The sequence below is a fragment of the Salvelinus fontinalis genome, chromosome 30 (genome assembly GCF_029448725.1).
Source record: "Salvelinus fontinalis isolate EN_2023a chromosome 30, ASM2944872v1, whole genome shotgun sequence".
NCBI classification, from domain to species: Eukaryota; Metazoa; Chordata; class Actinopteri; order Salmoniformes; family Salmonidae; genus Salvelinus; species Salvelinus fontinalis.
The window spans coordinates 14,688,551-14,710,026 of NC_074694.1; the positions used below are offsets into that span (position 1 = coordinate 14,688,551).

The following is a 21,476-nucleotide window of genomic DNA, read 5'->3' on the forward strand; positions in this document are numbered from 1 at the left end:
CAGATGCCTTTATCTAGCTTCTGATGGCTTAGCCAATGTCTGACTTAGCTAGCTAGATGTATCTCCCCAGAGAACAGCAAAGAAAAATCCTGATTGGATCTATTTTTCTCTTCAGTGTTAACCTTTTCCTTTCCAACATAAACTGAAAAGATTAAATCAGAACATCATTGAATAATATTATTATCATTATTATTATATTATTATAATCTATATTTTATAAATCTGGTCTCGGTCTTGACTTGGTCTCGTACCCCTTGTCCCCTCCCGTTCTCGGTCTTGACTCCGTTTCACCCCCCGCAATGCGCGTTGACACGGTCACCAGGTGTACGGTATTTCCTCCGACATATTGGTGCAGCTGTCTTCCGAGTTAAGCGGGCGTTGTGTCAAGAAGCAGTGCGGCTTGACTGGGTTGTGTTTCGGACGACGCACGGCTCTCGACCTTCGCCTCTCCCGAGGCCGTACGGGAGTTGCAGTGATGGGACAAGACTGTATCTACCAATTGGATACCACGAAATTGGGTAGAAAAAGGGGTAAAACATTTTTAAACTTCAGTCAGTGTAGATAAAGGGGAGGAGACAGGTTAAATAAGAATTTTTAAGCCTTGAGACAATTGAGACATGGATTGTGTATGTGTGTCATTCAGAGGGTGAATAGGCAAGACAAAAGTGCCTTTGAATGGGTTATGGTAGTTGGTGCTAGGCGCACTGGTTTGTGTCGTGTCAAGAACTGCAACGCTCCTGGGGTTTTCACGCTCAGTTTCCTGTGTGTATCAAGAATGGTCCACCACCCAAAGGACATCCACTCAAACTTGACACAACTGTGGGAAGCATTGAAGTCAACATGGGCCAGCAAAATCGCCCTCTCCTACGACAGTGACTCTAGCCCTTACTATTTGGTCATTTGATTTCTAATTCACATCTCAAGTTAAAAGTTGGAGCCATTTGAATGACTCTGCAGAAAATAGTTGGTCCATTCAGTCACAGTTTCAAGGAAGCGTCCCTCTCTTTTTAATGCAAAATGCTACTTCCATCTATACCAGCTACTTTTTCTTTTTCTTTCCTTTTTAAAATTTCAGTCTAAAATGTGTACAACGTGTTAGAGCTGTGCTCCCAGAGCGGAGCCAAGTGTTCTTTACACCTGCTGAATGTGAAATGTCCATGGTCCCAGATGACCCTTGAAGGTTTTTACCCCTACTGATCTGTCATGGCCTCTATGGATAGGTGAGCCCATGAGGGTCACTGTTGACTGAGCCAGGGAGTAGGACATTTAACATCATTGTGTATTTCCACTATGAGCAGAACATCAGTCTATGAGTTCAGAACTAGAGTGCTTTCATTTCTGCAATTTCGGCATGGCATTTTCTGACATATACTTGAATATTATTATATATTATTGCAGCTTGGAGTGAGACAATTTCAACATAGCTACTGTATTATTGGTTATGGTATCAAATAAAAAATCCACAAAAAAAGTTTAGAGAAATATAGAAATGTTGATACAGAAATGAAATGCTTTTTTCTGATGTTACAAATCCTTTCGACTTGTAGAGTTCCCTAAAGCAGCTCCCTTAGGCTGGTGGCCCAGATAGAAGGATGAGCAAAATCAGTGTAAAGGTGTGAGCAGCTTTTCAGCAACAACTTAAAACATTAACTCCAAGAGGCAACTTGAATTTTATTGGATATGTAAGGCACTCTGTCTTGGAGTTTGTCCTTGAGAGTCGATATAAGGATCTGTCATTAAAACTACAAACACTCGGCACTGATTGATCTGAATACCAATGTCGATTCTTCCCCATACTGTAAATACCAATACATTCATATAATGTGGATTAATGTGTTTCTAAATTGTAGAAAAAGCTCCAAGGCTTGTGAGTGTTAAATATTCACACGCATCTTCAAGGTGTTTAACAGTATCTGTGTGCTTTTATCATTCAAATGACTTCTGTTTCATAGCTTGGCCATTAATGGGATTAGCTCACCTCACACTATTGGCCTTCCAATATGTCCAAGCCATCATTTTATTTCACAGGCGATAGTCTATCATCCTTTGAATGCTCTGCAGCACTTGATTATTGCCTCTCAGGCTTTTTTCAATATGAAATATCATTATGGCTCTAAACGAGGCTGTTGCAATATAAATACCCATGAGGTATAGAATTCCTTATAAGGTACATAACAAAAATAAGAATATCAGCAAGATGCAGCAGTAAACATCCTCCTCAAGGAAATAGTAAACAGGCCTATATTCCTCTTTAATGTAATGGGAAATTCGCTTACAGGATCCTGTTGAGAATGATCACCTGTAAAACTTTTTTTTTTTGCGGGACTGAAATAATGGTAAATGGGGCAAATAATGCTGAGTGCTTGACTCTGGTTCTGTGGGATCTGAAACCAACGTAAATTACAGTATGTGTGGTTGTGTATCTAAGCTTAAGTGATGTAGCATGTCGCTTTTTATGCCTCCAACATTCACAGATTTACACACACCACACATCAATACATGCACATGTATAAGCTGCGACCAACTGCAATACAACATTATAATTTTGTTTGAAGGCTTAACCTTTTGGCAGTTTGTTATAAGATTAACACTGATACCGCCGTATAATTCTCTTGGCATTTAAAACAATGGGTTCCATGTTTCCTCTCCTGCTTGGTTGTATTCTCTCTGATGTTGCTGTTTGTTCCTTCTATACTCAACAAAAATATACACACAACATGCAACAATTTCAAAGACTTAACTGAGTTACAGTTCAAATAAGGAAATCAGTCAATTTAAATACATTCATTAGGCCCTAATCTATGGGTTTCACATGACCTGCAAATCAGATATGCATCTTTTGGTCACAGATACCTTAAATAAAAAGGTAGGAGCATGGATCAGAAAACCAGTCAGTATCTGGTGTGACCACCATTTGCCTCATGCAGCACCATCTCCATCGCATAGAGTTGATCAGGCTGTTGATTGTGGCCTGTGAATGTTGTCCCACTCCTCTTCAATGGCTGTGCGAAGTTGATGGATATTGGCGGGAACTGGAACACGCTGTCATGCGTGTTGATCCAGAGCGTTCCAAACCTGCTCAATGGGTAACATGTCTGGTATGCAGGCCATGGAAGAACTGGGACATTTTCAGCTTCCAGGAATTGTGTACAGCTCCTTGCGACATGGGGCCGTGCATTATCATGCTGAAACATGAGGTGATGGTGGTGGATAAATGGCACGACAATTTGCATCAGGATCTCGTCACGTTATCTCTTCCATCGATAAATGCAATTATGTTTGTTGGCCGTAGCTTATGCTTGCCCAACCCATAACCCCACCGCCACCATGGGGCACTCTGTTCACAACGTTTACATCAGCAAACCGCTCGCCCACACGATGCCATACACAAGGTCAGCGGTTGTGAGGCCAGTTGAACTTACTGCCAAATTCACTAAAATGATGTTGGAGGCGGCTTATGGTAGAGAAATGAACATTACATTCTCTGGCAACAGCTCTGGTGGACTATCCTACAGTCAGAATGCCAATTGCACGCTGCCTCAAAACTTGAGACATCTGTGGCATTGTGTTGTGTGACAAAACTGCACATTTTAGATTGGTCTTTTATTGTCCCCAGCACCAGGTGCACCTGTTTAATGGTCACGCTGTTTAATCAGCTTCTTCATATGCCACACCTGTCAGGTGGATGGATTGTTTTGGAAAAGGAGAAATGTATGTAACCAAATTTGCGCACAATGAATTTCTGTGATCTTTTATTTCAGCTCATGAAACATGGTGTAACGGCTTTCTTCCTGGGATGAAGGAGAGGACCAAAATGCAGCGCGGCTAGTGTTCAACATGATTTAATAAAGAAGAGACAATAACGTGAACACTATACAAAATACAAAATAACAAATGTGAAAACCGAGACAGTCCTATCTGGTGCAGAACACAAAGACAGAAGACAACCACCCACAATCCCCAACACAAAACAAGCCACCTATGTATGATTCTCAATCAGGGACAACGATTGACAGCTGCCTCTGATAGAGAACCATATTAGGCTGAACACAGAAACAGACAAACTAGACACAACATAGAATGCCCACCCAGCTCACGTCCTGGCCAACACTAAAACAAGCAACACACATAAGAACTATGGTCAGGACGTGACAGTACCCCCCTCCTGAGGTGCGGACTCCGAACGCACCCCTAAATCTCAAGGGGAGGGTCTGGGTGGGCATCTGTCCGCGGTTGCAGCTCCGGCGCAGGACGGGGACACCACTTCATCATTGTCTTTGTCCCCCTCCTTAGCGTCCTTTGATTGGCGACCCTCGCCCCCGACCCTGGTCTAGGAACCTTCACAAAGGTCCCCCCTAGATAGAGGAGACAGCTCAGGACAGAGAGGTAGCTCAGGACAGAGAGGTAGCTCAGGACAGAGAGGTAGCTCAGGACAGAGAGGTAGCTCAGGACAGAGAGGTAGCTCAGGACAGAGAGGTAGCTCAGGACAGAGAGGTAGCTCAGGACAGAGGGGCAGTTCCGGACAGAGGGGCGGCTCATGACTGGAGGGCGGCTTATGACTGGAGGGCGGCTCATGACTGGAGGGCGGCTCATGACTGGAGGGCGGCTCATGACTGGAGGGCGGCTCAGGACTGGCGGGCGGCTCATGACTGGCGGGCGGCTCATGACTGGCGGGCGGCTCATGACTGGAGGGCGGCTCATGACAGGAGGGCGTCTCATGACTAGAATGGGGCTCATGACTGGAAGGCGGCTCATGACTGGAAGGCGGCTCATGACTGGAAGGCGGCTCACGACTGGAAGGCGGCTCATGACTGGAGGGCGGCTCATGACTGGCTGGCGGCTCTGGCGGCTCCTGACTGGCTGGCGGCTCTGGCGGCTCCTGACTGGCTGGCGGCTCTGGCGGCTCCTGACTGGCGGCTCTGGCGGCTCCTGACTGGCTGGCGGCTCTGGCGGCTCCTGACTGGCTGGCGGCTCTGGCGGCTCCTGACTGGCTGGCGGCTCTGGCGGCTCCTGACTGACGGGCGGCTCTGGCGGCTCCTGACTGACGGGCGGCTCCGACGGCTCGGGACAGAGGGGCGGCTCTGACGGCTCGGGACCGACGGGCGGCTCTGACGGCTCGGGACAGACGGACGGCTCTGACGGCTCGGGACAGACGGACGGCTCAGATGGCGCTGGGCAGACGGATGGCTCAGATGGCGCTGGGCAGACGGATGGCTCAGATGGCGCTGGGCAGACGGATGGCTCAGATGGCGCTGGGCAGACGGATGGCTCAGATGGCGCTGGGCAGACGGATGGCTCAGACGGCGCTGGGCAGACGACCGACTCTGACCTGCTGAGGCGCACAGTAGGCCTGGTGCGTGGTGCCGGAACTGGTGGTACCGGACTGGAGACACGCACCTCAAGGCTAGTGCGGGGAGCAGGAACAGGGCACACTGGACTCTCAAAGCGCACTATAGGCCTGGTGCGTGGTACCGGCACTGGTGGTACCGGGCTGAGGGCACGCACCTCAGGGCGAGTGCGGGGAGAAGGAACAGTGCGTACAGGGCTCTGGAGACGCACAGGAGGCTTGGTGCGTGGTGCCGGAACTGGAGGTACTGGGCTGGGGCGGGAAGGTGGCGCCGGGTATACCGGACCGTGCAGGCGTACCGGCTCCCTTGAGCACCGAGCCTGCCCAACCTTACCTGGTTGAATGCTCCCCGTAGCCCGTCCAGTGCGGGGAGGTGGAATAACCCGCACTGGGCTGTGTTGGCGAACCGGGGACACCATGCGTAAGGCTGGTGCCATGTACACCGGCCCGAGGAGACGTACTGGAGGCCAGATATGTTGAGCCAGCTTCATGGCACTTGGCTCAATGCTCAATCTAGCCCGCCCAGTGCGGGGAGGTGGAATAACCCGCACCGGGCTATGCACACGTACAGGAGACACTGTGCGCTCTTCCGCATAACACGGTGTCTGCCCGTACTCCCGCTCTCCACGGTAAGCATGGGAAGTGGGCGCAGGTTTCCTACCTGCCTTCGCCACACTACCCTTTAGCCCCCCCCCCCCCCCCCCAATACATTTTGGGGATTTCTTCTCGGGTTTCCGTGCTAGCCGTGTACCTTCATAACGCCGGTTCCGTACTGCCTCCTCATACCACCGCTCCTGGGCTTTAGCTGCCTCCATCTCTTACCGAGAGCGGCGATATTCTCCAATGTGAGCCCAGTGTCCTTTTCCCTCCAAAATTTCCTCCCATGTCCAGGGGTCCTGTGTAGCTGGCCGCTGCTGCTGCTGTCGCTCCTGCCCGTTGCCACGCTGCTTGGTCCGGGTTAGGTGGGTGGTTCTGTAACGGCTTTCTTCCTGGGATGAAGGAGAGGACCAAAATGCAGCGCGGCTAGTGTTCAACATGATTTAATAAAGAAGAGACAATAACGTGAACACTATACAAAATACAAAATAACAAATGTGAAAACTGAGACAGTCCTATCTGGTGCAGAACACAAAGACAGAAGACAACCACCCACTATCCCCAACACAAAACAAGCCACCTATATATGATTCTCAATCAGGGACAACGATTGACAGCTGCCTCTGATTGAGAACCATATTAGGCTGAACACAGAAACAGACAAACTAGACACACAACATAGAATGCCCACCCAGCTCACGTCCTGACCAACACTAAAACAAGCAACACACATAAGAACTATGGTCAGGACGTGACACATGGGACCAACATTTTACATGTTGCGTTTATATTTATGTTTTTTTGTGTATTTTGTCTCAGAGAATATTTCCAGCAAATAATATTCAGATATTTTTTAAGTTGATTTTAAAACGTCTTCATGCTGCACTGTGCAAGAAAGGTAAAGAAATCCCTTGACAAGAGACTCAAAGGAATGATTCAAAGTGGCACATGGATTTAAATCCATCCAACCAAGCAAGGTTTGCCAACTTTAGTGCTTTGAAGACGGCATTTTATTTGTTGAAGTTAGTATTATGGGGAGCAATATCTTTAACAAACAGGAGAGGGGTTGTTCATGGGCACTTTCTCTGTACTATCAGATTGATTCACACCTAGGTGTAACAGATAACAGGTGGGGCTCCTGTGCATTTTCCCAAGTAATCTTTTCAAAGATCATTTGAGAAAAATGACTATTTTTACATTGGTCTAATATGAGAGATGCCACTTTTTAGATTATTGTTGTCGCTCAACTTGGACTGTATTTTAAATTTAAGTGTGTGTCCCCGTAGCCTTAAGACTAGAAGGCTGAGTAATATAGCATATTTGTATGCTACTGTGGACCTCTAAAATATGTTTTTAATTGCAACAACATAGTAACCCAATTATTTCATATAAAGCTTATTCCTGGCATAAAGCACTATTCTGAATCTTCGAAGCTTGGTTAAATATCGGTTGGACTCTGAACCTACTTGATGGCCCAGGCTCCATTTGAAGTTTTCACTTTATGATGGGAAATTAATTGATTTATATCTTTGGAGCAGTACCCTCATGGAGTCTGCTCACCGCTGCAGAATTTTGTCCTTGTCATTTATTTGAATCTTTCCAATAAAGGTCTAAAGAAATATACTTAAAAAAATTAAAAAATATTAGTGGCAATGATTGAATTACAATGGGATCACAAAGATGAAATATTGTTTTTCATCCTCTTAATTTGCCATGATTTCAGAGCACAATGATGGCAGATAAGTCCAACTGCTTAACATAGATACTAATAATGTTCCAACACATGAAATGATGGTCCAAAAGACGTAATAATGGTTCCAAAACACGTAATATGGTTCCAAAACACATAATAATGGTTCCAAAACACGTAATGTGGTTCCAAAACACAGCTTTTGTCTTGTCAGAACAGGTTTGTGTTCTCAATTAGCTTCAACAATAGTAAACCAATTAGCAAACATAGCTATTTCTGATTCCTAAGAACATCCGGGAAGGAAATACGCTGCAAGGTTATATATCCATCTCACAGACACTGCTGTACCAATCAAGACTCTGCAGGCAAATAGATTACAATTACTCAAGTGTAATGGCCCATAAATCACAAACTAAGGGCTGTTGGGAAAACCTGCAGGTTGCATAGTTGGATGACATATCTCAATTTCAACTGCAATAAAATGAAAATGACAAACACAATGCTTCCAAAATAACTTTAGTTACCATCAATACTATCAACACTCTAGGGGTTCATTAACGCCCTCCATCATAACAATGGTTGTGACACTTTCATCAATGAAATCATAGCCTGTATCAGAATTCTCTAAAATCCAAGACAAAATCTGCAGTCAATTTCGATTTAGACTCCAATGGTTACATGGAATATCGATCTTTGTCAGCTTAAATGGAATCCATTCAGGCAACCAGAAGAAACGGCCATATTAAAACTCCATCAACCTGATGGATAGGCTATTAATGTTCTGAGAGGGCAGCCACTAATGCATAATAAAAATAAGATTTGACGTTAGCCTAGAATGCAACACAGTTCTTCTTCAATGTGGAGAAATGAAGCAAATGTAAAGATAACACAATCTTGCTAATCTTATTCATGCTGTAACATACAGCAGCTGTAGATAATTCTGAGGCAGTGGTTGGGCTAGTACTTAAATTTGATTCAAAAACAGTATGTTAAGATATCAGGAAATAGTGTTCTGATACAACCAACATTAGATTAGCCTATCATGCTTCATTATTTCATTATCACTCACAGTAAGAACTATCTCACTCTACGCACAATAAAACATAAAGTACTTCAGACATTGTCACAACCAGCAACAATTAATGTTACCAAACGAGATTGATATTCCATTTAGGGAATTGAGTTTTGGTATCCACTCAAAACCCTGTAGCAATAACAAAACTCTGAATCCCTAGAGATAAATGTTCAGAAGGAGGAATAAAAACATTTTTTTTTAAAGAAAGCTTATCCTTACAAAGGTTTACGAGCAAAGTGCCATGCTCGTGCATCATTCATAGCCTAGGTCCCAGTGTCTCATGAGGGCTCATGAAGTTTGCTGCCGTGTATGCCAGCCTGAGAGATGTTTTCTTACAAGGGGGGTGAGTTGAGACTCCAGTGATATTAGACTTCATGGAAAATATATGAGATGTTGTGGTTTGTGCTGTATACTGTGTGAAACAGACTATATGGGCTTTGTAATGACCCTAGTTTGATACAGTCAGCCGAAACTCACATGAAATGGCACAGCTATCAACCACAGGTTTAATCATGTAAACTGTAAACTGAAACATGTACTTAGCAGATGAACTCTCTACACAAGGCTTAAACAGTAACCAATTGACATGTCCTGAAGAGGTGCACGTTAAGTGCACACTACTTAGCAGTGTTCATCATACGAAATGCACCCCGCTCTCTGAAAGCATTTTAATATGCTGATTTTGAGACACCGATTCATGAATTACTCGATAATACAATAATAACATAGTCATTTATATATTTTATTTTCAGGATCTGTGACCCATGGGGGGAATCAAACAAATGACTCTGGTGCAGCAATCACAATCCACCGCCAACTTAGCCATTGAAAGAACTCAATAATGAATAGAAAAACAAGTCAATAGTTAGACAATTACCATTTTGATAACACAAATATTTGTTTAACCCTTTTTGTTAAACCTCTCTTACATCAATTCAGCTAGGTTTTTAATTGTAGAAATAATCAATAATAATAGGTCTTACCTTCATAAATTGCTTTAAATCCTTGTGCACTCACAGCAAAATCTGTTGTGAACCAAAGGGCCATTATTGACCCTGTGCTCACAATAGGTGATGGCAACATGAAGCCAGATAACCTGCAAAGAGAGAAATGTTACATTACATTTAGTAATTGTTATCAAATAATGAAGTACTTTGCATTATTGTTAGTGGTCTCAGATTTGTACTGTGGTCATGTCGCAAATGTGAACCGTTTTCATAGAAAGACAGTTTTCATAAAATGAAACAAAATGCTTTACACTCAGCAGAAAAGGCAATGACATCAGGCACACAATAACAGGGAACAAGAACAGAAGGACCATAGCATTGCTAGACCGGTTCAAGGACCCTTTAGCAAAGACCCAGCCTTCACTGGGATCAAACACAAGCACATTCTGATGAGATCGTGTCACAGAAACAGTGTAGAAATAAATCCAACTGATTTTCCCTGGACGCTTACATCTCTAGTGTCCACATTCAATTATAGATAAAGCTTCCCAAAATGTGTATAGCTGCGTGTGGGGCACTCACAACTTTCTATTTCCTAGAGCCAGTACAGACGGGTCAGATTCTACTTAAAAAATGGCCGTCCTGTACTTGTTGTACCGACCCATTAATGCACATGCCAAGATAATTAGGCTGCCAAAAATAAGTAGAGTGAAAGTAGCTAATATTGCTAATTTAGCTAATGTAGCTAACTTCTAACAATCCAAAAAGTGTTACTGAACAGAGTTCCAAGCAAATACATCATATTTTCTCGATAATAAGACATTGTTGATTTGTGACAATAAGATTTAGGTAAAACACCTAGTAACCTACTTCAATAGTATGGGGTCAAACAAGCTAAATTTACATTTGAATCATTTAGCAAATGCTCTTATCCAGAGCGATTTACAGGAGCGATTATGATTAAGTGCCTTGCTCAACATTTTTTTCACAGAGTCAGCTCGGGAATATGAACCAACCACCTGTTACTAGCCCAACACGCTTAACCACTAGGCTACCTGCCACCCTAGTTTGCCTATAATCTTCTTTCAACCCATCAAGCTAAGAGTTGTAAAGTCTGTAAAAAATAAGGTAGTACAGCCCTAATCCATCACGTCTATCCAAGAATCATTTCACAGAAGGAGGCTTTTAATCCTTTCTCAATGACAACCATTCTCAAGGCTGATGTGAATCATACTAGTCACTGAAATTAAACGCTTACCATAGATATTTCCTAGCTACCAATGGCATCCCTCTACTTCTAGTGTAACATGTTCCCAGAATGTTGTATGCAGTTCTTGTTTCCCTAAAGTGTATACTCTGTCATGCCTTTTTTTATATACACTACCGTTCAAAAGTTTGGGGTCACTTAGAAATGTCCTTGTTTTTGAAAGAAAAGCTATTTTTCATTACAATAACATCAAATTGATCAGAAATACAGTGTTGACATTGTTAATGTTGTAGATGACTATTGTAGCTGGAAACGGAAGATTTTTATGGCGTATCTACCATTACGTAGGTGTACAGAGAACCATTATCAGCAACCATCACTCCTGTGTTCCAATGGCACGTTGTGTTAGCTAATCCAAGTTTATAATTTTAAAAGGCTAATTGATCATTAGTAAACCCTTTTGCAATTATGTTGGCACAGCTGAAAACTGTCGTGCTGATTAAGGAAGCAATAAAACTGGCCTCCTTTAGACTAGTTGTGTATCTGGAGCATTAGCATTTGTGAGTTCGATTACAGGCTCAAAATGGCAGCTTCATTAAATAGTACCCGCAAAACACCAGTCTCAACATTAACAAACAACCCCAAACTTTTGAACGGTAGTGTATATACTTTTTTTTAACCAATTTTCTCTCCAATTGGTAGTTACAGTTTTGTCCCATCACTGCAACTCCCGTACGTACTCGGGAGAGGCGAAGGTCGAGAGCCATGCATCTTCCGAAACACAACACTGCCAAGTCACACTGATTCTTGACACACTGCTCGCTTAACCCAGAATCCAGACACACCGTCCAACTGGCAACCGTGCATGTGCCTGGCTCACCACAGAAGTCGCTAGAGCACGATGGGACAAGGACATCCCGGCCAGCAAACCCTCCCCTAACCCGGACGACGCTGGGCCAATTGTACGCCGCCTCATGGGTCTCCCGGGCGCAGCCGGCTGCGAGACAGCCCGAGATCGAACCCGTATTTGTAGTGATGCCTTGTAGTGCCTTAAACCTCTGCGCCACATGGAAGATGCCTGGCAAATCTTTGATGAAGCATTCATTTTCCCATATTGTTATGTTCAGTGATGTTCCCTCTGCATGCCATTTCGTGTTTATCTCATTTAAAACTTGAGCAGCTTATGAATCTTTAATTCTGTGTTGGTACTGGAGACAACTTCACCCCCCCACCCGCTGTAATGTTTACCGCTAATGGTTTGATTCCCTCACCTGTGAGACATACTGTATGTTTTCCACAGCTACTAAAAATGCCATAGCCTCTGTTAGCTCACCAATGGCTGTCCACACACAGGCTATTACCGGGTAAAATAGATTGACAGGTAATATGACTCAATCTTTCAAATGCCACACTATTTAATATATGCAACATGAGCCACCCAGTCTCTAATCCAAACAATCAAACTAATTCAGACACATGCGTCCGCGCCAGAAACATGTTTCAAGATATGCTTGTGGAGTACGACAGGTAGGTAGCCTAGCAGTTAACAGCATTGGGCCAGTAACCAAAAGGTTGCTGGTTTAAATCCCTGAGCTGACTAGGTGAAAAATCTGTTGATGTGATCTTGATTGAGCAAAGCACTTAAACCTTGTCGCTCCATATCAGAGCTTCTGCTAAATGACTAAAATATCAAAGGACGGAAGACCAACAATGTGTTAAACGGTTTACACTGAGGATGATTGTGTGGGCATCTGAGATGTCCTTGTGAAAGCCTCTGGCAATAACATTGGTTTCAGGCCTTTGTTAGCCTATCTAGGTATACTCTACAGAAAATGGCTGTGTATTCTGTCAACGATACGCGTATGTCCTTATTTAAATATTGACAACACTATTGGTTCAAATGAAGGGATACCACCCTAAACAGCTTCAACTCACTGAAACACCATCTATGCACCCTTCATTCAATTAGAATAGGCTCCTTATCCTTGCTTGACATTGAATGATTGTTTGGGTTAACTTTCAGTTCCTCTTGGCGAATCACTTGAAAAGTTGTCTAAGAGTCAAAATGCATGAAATAAGTGGTTTCTCCGTCACCTCAAAGGCGAGACCCTTGAGTAAATGCAGCACTTGTTCACAGATGAAAACTCCTGATTAGCAGCTGCACTGACAACAGATCTGAAAAGAGAATTTTTATTGACGCTGCCATGGCCACATCACCATACTTTGGAAGCACACAATTAATTAGATGGTAATTGTTGTTATATGGATAATCTTTGAATAAGCACACCGGAACTGAGGACTAGGAGGACATATTCAGGACATTCTCTTTAGTTTGTCAATCAGTCTTAACGGAGAAGGGGAGTAGCAAAAAAATCTGAGTAATGATAACAGCAAGAATAATGCCAGGGTCTGGTCACAGAGATTGTGTTAGTGATTAGCGGTGTACCATTACTCCATTTCAAATGGAGCAGTGGCAAATTGCAAACATTGTTTTCTTAGAATCAACGGACTTGGATCACGGCATAACAGCACCTTTCCACAAGTAGAGACAGTTATAGCACTTAGATTCATGTTGTCAGCTTTCGCTCTTGGGTAATACAACTTTCTCATCAAGTACAAAGAACCAAGTACAATAATTACTGTACTGTACTGTAACATTCACAAATGGTTAACGAACCTAAACTTTTTCAATGGAGTTCTTAGAGCCTGGATACTGTATTGCATGGTCAACTGATGTGTATACCATTGTTGGCCAATACCATTGTACCTACAGTTGGATCGATTGAGTTATTAATTACAACCAGCGCAATGGCCTGATTTGCCAGTTCATCATTTAAAAATGAACTTGGGCTTCTAAGTAATCCATTTAGGACTTTTGGAATGGATGTATTTTTGCAGTTTGCAAACAGATGCCAGATTGGTGCTGAAAGGCTATAGTGTCACTGAGCTCTCGTGCCAGTCAGATTATTTTATTAGAGTCCACAACAGAGCTAGGCCCGTGTAGCTCAGTTGGTAGACCATGGTGCTTGCAACGCCAGGGTTGTGGGTTTGATTCCTGCGGGGGACCAGTATGAAACGAAAGTATGAAAATGTTTGCTCTCACTGTAAATCACTCTGGATGAGAGCTTCTGCTAAATGATGTTAATGTAAGCTGTGAAGCTGCTACTCTAAGGGGGTCAGTACAGTGTGCATTAGCTCAGAGAGAACATGGGACTTGGCTCCATTTGAAATGACTGGGCAGGCCTTTCTCTTTACTGACAGAAGATTCATCCACCTTTAAGACTTCAATCGATCCCTTTAATTATAATTTCTAAAGTATTTTCAGAAGTATAGCAATAGATTCTTCACAGATGTTCTAACGTCCTCTTTTGATAGTTAATTTCTTTGTTAAAACCTATACTTAAGTTTACAGGCTTACACATAGTTAGTTCCGGGTTTATACATCCTCTCTACTGATCACTGTGGCCATGCATCTCTAAAGGAAAAAAGGTACAGAAGTCCAAAGATCAGACATCCTCGCTTGTCTCGTTAGGCTCAGATTCTTGAGCTGAATAATAAAATAAACTTGGAAAAGTAACTAAGTGATCAGTTAGTCAGACACACAACTGTGTCCAATTACTTCAGCTTTTCTTAGAACTCCCTCCCTTTTAAAGTGGCTTGATCTGGAGCTTGATTGCAATGTATCTCAATGGACTCCATGCAAAAGAACAACGCATTGTGTGGAATAAAGTCGGGCAGCTCTGAAATTACCCTTATATTCCGTGATGGGGGTTCCTAGAAATGAGAGCTGCATGCATAATTGCACTGGTGAACACTGATTATTAGATTATGATAGCTGAACTCTGAATGTCTGTCTTACAAGTCTTCAGTGGTGTATTTCAAGTGAATGGTGGGCCTTTCTCAAGGTTTGCATTTCCAGTGTTTGCCATGTTATTATCATGCTGTATAAAATTGGGTTTTAATGAAATCACTCTGATGTGTTGACGAAGAATCCAATATGTAGATTTATAAGAGACTTACCATTAAATATTTCAAAACCATTGACCAATAACCTCTTGAATTCACCGGGAATTCTCTTGCCACCCACACATCTATTCAAAAAGGACCTTCATCAGGGAATTAAAGAGAGAAAGTTCACTGAGACTAATGCCGTCAGAAAGACAAGTCTCATAATGAAAAAAATAGTCTGATTATCAAGTGTCTGAGAAATCAGTTCCGCTTAGGCTTTGCCGTTCGACTCTTTAAATTCCTCAAAGCATTCTTTAAAGTCAATTTGTCTCGAGTGTAATACCTCTGTGGGGGCCACAAAGAAGTAGCTACAATGTCAAGCTTTTTGTTTCAGTTCAAGGTAAGGAAAGCAGTGCAGTTCCCTCGACCCTATTCATATTGCCAGGTATCACTTCAAGAGTGTTCCATAAGGGCAGCTTCGTCTTGCAAAGAATATCCTTGGCTCTCTTAGAAGAGGTTTAGTTTTCGGGCTTTGGGAAGCTCTAGACTGAACAATAATAGTCATAGAAATAAGTATATTGCGATTTCATATTGCGAAGTTTGAAGTTGCAGGAATTCTCAGTACTGGGTTTTTCTGTTTTCTTATTCACATGGTATTATAGAACTGTTCTCTTAATCTTTCTGCAGCCTGGTTTGTGAATAGAGGTATCTCAGTAGTCCACAATGTGTTCACACCTCAGGCACAGACACAGCAGCTGATTATAGTTATTCAACCAAGTGTTTCGTTCAAGTATTTTTTTTATTTTTTTTTATTCTGAGATTTTGAGATGAACCGGAGAAAAAACTTAGTTGACAGAGACAGCTACTGTGGATTAGGAACAATCTAACAGGGAATTCAACAACTTTACATCATCAAACATAATCATCAGCCAGGCAAAAGTAATTCATAAAAGTACATTGAAGTAATTTCCTACTGTGTTTCAAAACCCTCAAGCTGTATTACATCAGCTGCAAGGTGTATTACATCAGCTGCAAGGTGTATTACATCAGCTGCAAGGTGTATTACATCAGCTGCAAGGTGTATTACAACAGCTGCAAGGTGTATTACATCAGCTGCAAGGTGTATTACATTAGCTGCAAGGTGTATTACATCAGCTGGAAGGTGTATTACATCAGCTGCAAGGTGTATTACAACAGCTGCAAGGTGTATTACAACAGCTGCAAGGTGTATTACATCAGCTGCAAGGTGTATTACATCAGCTGCAAGGTGTATTACATCAGCTGCAAGGTGTATTACATCAGCTGCAAGGTGTATTACATCAGCTGCAAGGTGTATTACATCAGCTGCAAGGTGTATTACATCAGCTGCAAGGTGTATGGAAACAACAATAGACAAAACAATCAATAACTACGTTTGAATGCAATTAATATATGTTTTGCCACACAATGGACTCACAACTGTCTTAGAAATACACCCCAATATACAGAATAGTGAATCATGAAATGGACACCGGCTGTAAACTCTTAGAAATAAGGGTTGCAAAAGGGTTCTTTGGCTATCCCCATATAGGAGAAGCTTTTTGGTTCCAGGTAGAACCCTTTTTGGTTCAACATAGAACCCAAAAGGGTTCTAGCTGCAACCAAAAAATAACCCTTTAATGTTCTAGATAGCACCTTTTTTTCTAAGAGTGTACCATTTTTGTCATCCTGCAAAAAGATGAGCACGCCATTAGAGCCCATCAATGGTGTAGTCAACATATATTGGTATATCCATCACATGGCTCAGCAAGCCTCTCTTTTACTCACAGTACAAGCGCATTAATCATAGAAGTCAAACACAAAATCTGTTCTCTGTTACAGAATGAATTTCCCTGACAGTACTCTCTACACCCCCCAGCACTGATACACTGTTATTTGGGTTGTCAACTGGGTTCGTTCTGACATTCTGGATTTCTTGTTTCTCGTTTTTTTATTATTACTTGTGTACTTGTTTGAAAAATGTCCTGCACTGTTAGAAGCTAGTAACACAAGCATTTCACTGCACCCGCTATAGCATGTGCTAAACTGTGTACGCGACCAATAAACTTTGATTTTATCCGTGACTTCTGATCCATACTGATACGAAGGAATGATGATGTACTACAGATGTAGGATCTTAATTTGATCACTCTGTCATTGCAGAAAACTTGTAGTGTATTCAAAGTTTAAAAAGGCGTTGTAATTTCAACCCCTACAAAATGTTCATTGGTTATAATCCACACAATATTTCACATGTCCTGTTGCTGCAGGATTATTTTCCTGCTGTGAGAAACTGTTCGAAATATGATCCAACATCTGTATCTTGGATGATTGTTTCTCCATGACGAGAATGACTGATAGCAAGACCTTTAGCATATTGAGAATTAGTCATAAAATTCTTGCAGGAAAGTGGTGTGTGTTTATGGCAATACTTTCTGCATAGTACACATTATAGGATCAAATAACCAAACAAGGAAAAACACTAAGATACAAAGTCACAACAGGTGACTAAATACAAAGCTGTCTGTCTGTCTGTCTGTCTGTCTGTCTGTCTGTCTGTCTGTCTGTCTGTCTGTCTGTCTGTCTGTGTCTGCCTGCCTGCCTGCCTGTCTGTCTAAGCTACTGCTCCAAGCTATTTTCATAAAAATCTAAAGTAGGGCAAGAGAATATTCACATTATGCCACCCACTCACGCACAAACCTGAAAAATACAATAAATAAAATAGTCTCTGTGGGGATGAAATGCATTATTTGACAAACCATTATTAAAAACAATATCGTATTCTGTACTAATAGAGCACTGTTCTTCAGTTGTCTGTCAGTCCAAAAAGCCACTAATGCCATGACATGTGGGGAATAGTAGTGTCCATAGGAAGAGTTGAAATGTGATTGATCTTTTCTTGCTCACAAACACTAGACCTGGCCAGAGCCTCTTGATAAACATGAACACTGAAATGCATACTTAATAATACAGTGGGGAGAACAAGTATTTGACACACTGCCGATTTTGCAGGTTTTCCTACTTACAAACCATGTAGAGGTCTGTAATGTTTATCATAGGTACACTTCAACTGTGAGAGACGGAATCTAAAACAAAAATCCAGAAAATCACATTGCATGATTTTTAAGTAATTAATTTGCATTTTATTGCATGACATAAGTATTTGATATATCAGAAAAGCAAAACTTAATATTTGGTACAGAAACCTTTGTTTGCAATTACAGAGATCATACATTTCCTGTAGTTCTTGACCAGGTTTGCACACACTGCAGCAGGGATTTTGGCCCACTCCTCCATACAGACCTTCTCCAGATCCTTCAGATCTCGGGGCTGTCGCTGGGCAATACGGACTTTCAGCTCCCTCCAGAGATTTTCTATTGGGTTCAGGTCTGGAGACTGGCTAGGCCACTCCAGGACCTTGAGATGCTTCTTACGGAGCCACTCCTTAGTTGCCCTGGCTGTGTGTTTCGGGTCGTTGTCATGCTGGAAGACCCAGCCACGACCCATCTTCAATGCTCTTACTGAGGGAAGGAGGTTGTTGGCCAAGATCTCGCGATACATGGCCCCATCCATCCTCCCCTCAATACGGTGCAGTCGTCCTGTCCCCTTTGCAGAAAAGCATCCCCAAAGAATGATGTTTCCACCTCCATGCTTCACGGTTGGGATGGTGTTCTTGGGGTTGTACTCATCCTTCTTCCTCCAAACATGGCGAGTGGAGTTTAGACCAAAAAGCTCTATTTTTGTCTCATCAGACCACATGACCTTCTCCCATTCCTCCTCTGGATCATCCAGATGGTCATTGGCAAACTTCAGACAGGCCTGGACATGCGCTGGCTTGAGCAGGGGGATTTTAATCCATGACGGCGTAGTGTGTTACTAATGGTTTCTTTGAGACTGTGGTCCCAGCTCTCTTCAGGTCATTGACCAGGTCCTGCCGTGTAGTTCTGGGCTGATCCCTCACCTTCCTCATGATCATTGATGCCCCACGAGGTGAGATCTTGCATGGAGCCCCAGACCGAGGGTGATTGACCGTCATCTTGAACTTCTTCCATTTTCTAATAATTGCGCCAACAGTTGTTGCCTTCTCACCAAGCTGCTTGCCTATTGTCCTGTAGCCCATCCCAGCCTTGTGCAGGTCTACAATTTTATCCCTGATGTCCTTACACAGCTCTCTGGTCTTGGTCATTGTGGAAAGGTTGGAGTCTGTTTGATTGAGTGGTGTGGACAGGTGTCTTTTATACAGGTAACGAGTTCAAACAGGTGCAGTTAATAGAGGTAATGAGTGGAGAACAGGAGGGCTTCTTAAAGAAAAACTAACAGGTCTGTGAGAGCCGGATTTCTTACTGGTTGGTAGGTGATCAAATACTTATGTCATGCAATAAAATGCAAATTAATTACTTAAAAATCATACAATGTGATTTTCTGGATTTTTGTTTTAGATTCTGTCTCTCACAGTTGAAGTGTACCTATGATAAAAAATTACAGACCTCTACATGCTTTGTAAGTAGGAAAACCTGCAAAATCGTCAGTGTCTCAAATACTTGTTCTCCCCACTGTATGTCTGAAATGCACATAGAATTATTTCAATTGGCATGATGTATCATGGCCTACCTTTTATTGACAAGATAGTCGACTGACTGCAAAGGCGGAAAGAATGCAAGAGGAGGCGAGACAGGTGTGAATGAGAGGGCAGATACGCGTGTGAACAATAGACACAACTCCGACATAAAATATTATATCAGTGCATTTGTAACATCGACACTCTCTCTCATAGACATCCAAACAAAAAATCCCCACTTGGTCTGCTTATCGCTGTATTCTGGCACTGACAGATTTTAGGTGGAGTTAATCCTCTCGCTTCGCCTCTTCCTCTCTGGCACATGTCAACAGAGAGGAAGAGGCGAAACGAGAGGGATAACTGGGTCCAAAATCTATCTTGTCCAGCAGGTGCCGTTTTCCATTATTTTCGCTCACCAAGCGAGGAGTTTTTGTATGGAGGTCAATGAGAGAGTGTTGAATTTGGTCAAAAAAATGTTACGGCTTATTTTCTTAGTGAGGCTTATTTGATCGAATAGAAGTTTTGTAATGATTAGGTTGTTACGAGTGTACTGATATAAGTAGGACACGTGACATCCCGGCAACTTTGAGAAAAAACGATTCATATCGGAGTTGTGCCTGGTCTTCACTAGTTACCCACACCCATAAAGTCATAAACCCCACCTTTCAAATCAAGTCAAATGTTATTTGTCACATGTGCCGAATACAACAGGTGTAGACCTCACAGTGAAATGCTTACTTACAAGCCCTTAACTAACAATGCAGTTTCTAGAAAAATACTAATAAATTAAAGTAACAAATAATTAAAGAGCAGCAGTAAAATAACAATAGTGAGGCTAAATACAGGAGGTACCGGTACAGAGTCAATGTGCGGGGGCACCGGTTAGTTGAGGTAATTGAGGTAAAATGTACATGTAGGTAGAGTTATTAAAGTGACTATGCATAGATAATAACAGAGAGTAGAAGCGGTGTAAAAGAGGGGGGACAATGTAAATAGTCTGGGTAGCCATTTGATTAGCTGTTCAGGAGTCTTATGGCTTGGGGGTAGAAGCTGTTTAGAAGCCTCTTGGACCTAGACTTGGCGCTCCGGTACCACTTGCCGTGCGTAAGCAGAGAGAACAGTCTATGACTAGGGTGGCTGGAAACTTTGACAATTTTTAGGGCCTTCCTTTTAGGACCTTGCCTGGTGTAGAGGTCCTGGATGGCAGGAAGCTTGGCCCCGGTGATGTACTGGGCCGCAGGCACTACCCTCTGTACTGCCTTGCGGTCGCAGGCCGAGCAGTTGACATACAGGGCAGTGATGCAACCAGTCAGGATGCTCTCGATTGTGCAGCTGTAGAACCTTTTGAGGATCTGAGGACCCATGCCAAATCTTGGTGTGCTTGGACCATGTTAGTTTGTTGGTGATGTGGACGCCAAGGAACTTGAAGCTCTCAACCTGCTCCACTACAGCCCCGTCGATGAGAATGGGGGCGTGCTCGGTCCTCCTTTTCCTGTAGTCCACAATCATCTCCTTTGTCTTGATGATGGTGAGGGAGAGGTTGTTGTCCTTGCACCATACGATCAGGTCTCTGATTTCCTCCTTATAGGGTGTCTCATTGTTGTCGGTGATCAGGCCTACCACTGTTGTGTGATCGGAAAACTTAATGACGATGTTTGAGTCATGCCTGGCCGTGCAGTCATGAGTGAACAGGGAGTACAGGAGGCAACTGAGCACACACCCCTGAAGGGCATCCGTGTTGAGGATCAGCATGGCAGACGCGTTGTTACCTACCACTACCACCTGGGGAGGCCCGTCAGGAAGTCCAGGATCCAGTTGCAGAGGGAGGTGTTTAGTCCCAGGGTCCTCAGCTTAGTGATGAGCTTTGAGGACACTATCGTGTTGAACGCTGAGCTGTAGTCAATGAATAACATTCTCACATAGGTGTTCCTTTTGTCCAGGTGGGAAAGGGCAGTGTGGAGTGCAGTAGAGATTGCATCATCTGTGAATCTGTTGGGGCGGTATGCAAATTTAAGTGGGTCTAGGCAGGTTCCCTTAGTGTTATTGGGCACAGGGACTATGGTGGTCTGCAGACTATAGTGGTCTGCAT

At 43.0% G+C, this 21,476-nt stretch overlaps 1 protein-coding gene across 3 annotated transcripts in view; it reads right to left on the reverse strand.

Annotated features, from left to right (window-relative positions):
- LOC129828690 (CUB and sushi domain-containing protein 1-like) overlaps positions 1-21,476 on the reverse strand; it is a 466,738-nt gene that overhangs the window by 260,031 nt on the left and 185,231 nt on the right. For all 3 annotated transcript variants that reach the window (XM_055889829.1, XM_055889828.1, XM_055889827.1), the window contains exon 3: positions 9,693-9,805. In XM_055889829.1, coding sequence (XP_055745804.1) covers positions 9,693-9,805 — 113 coding nt within the window. The remainder of the gene's footprint in view (positions 1-9,692; positions 9,806-21,476) is intronic.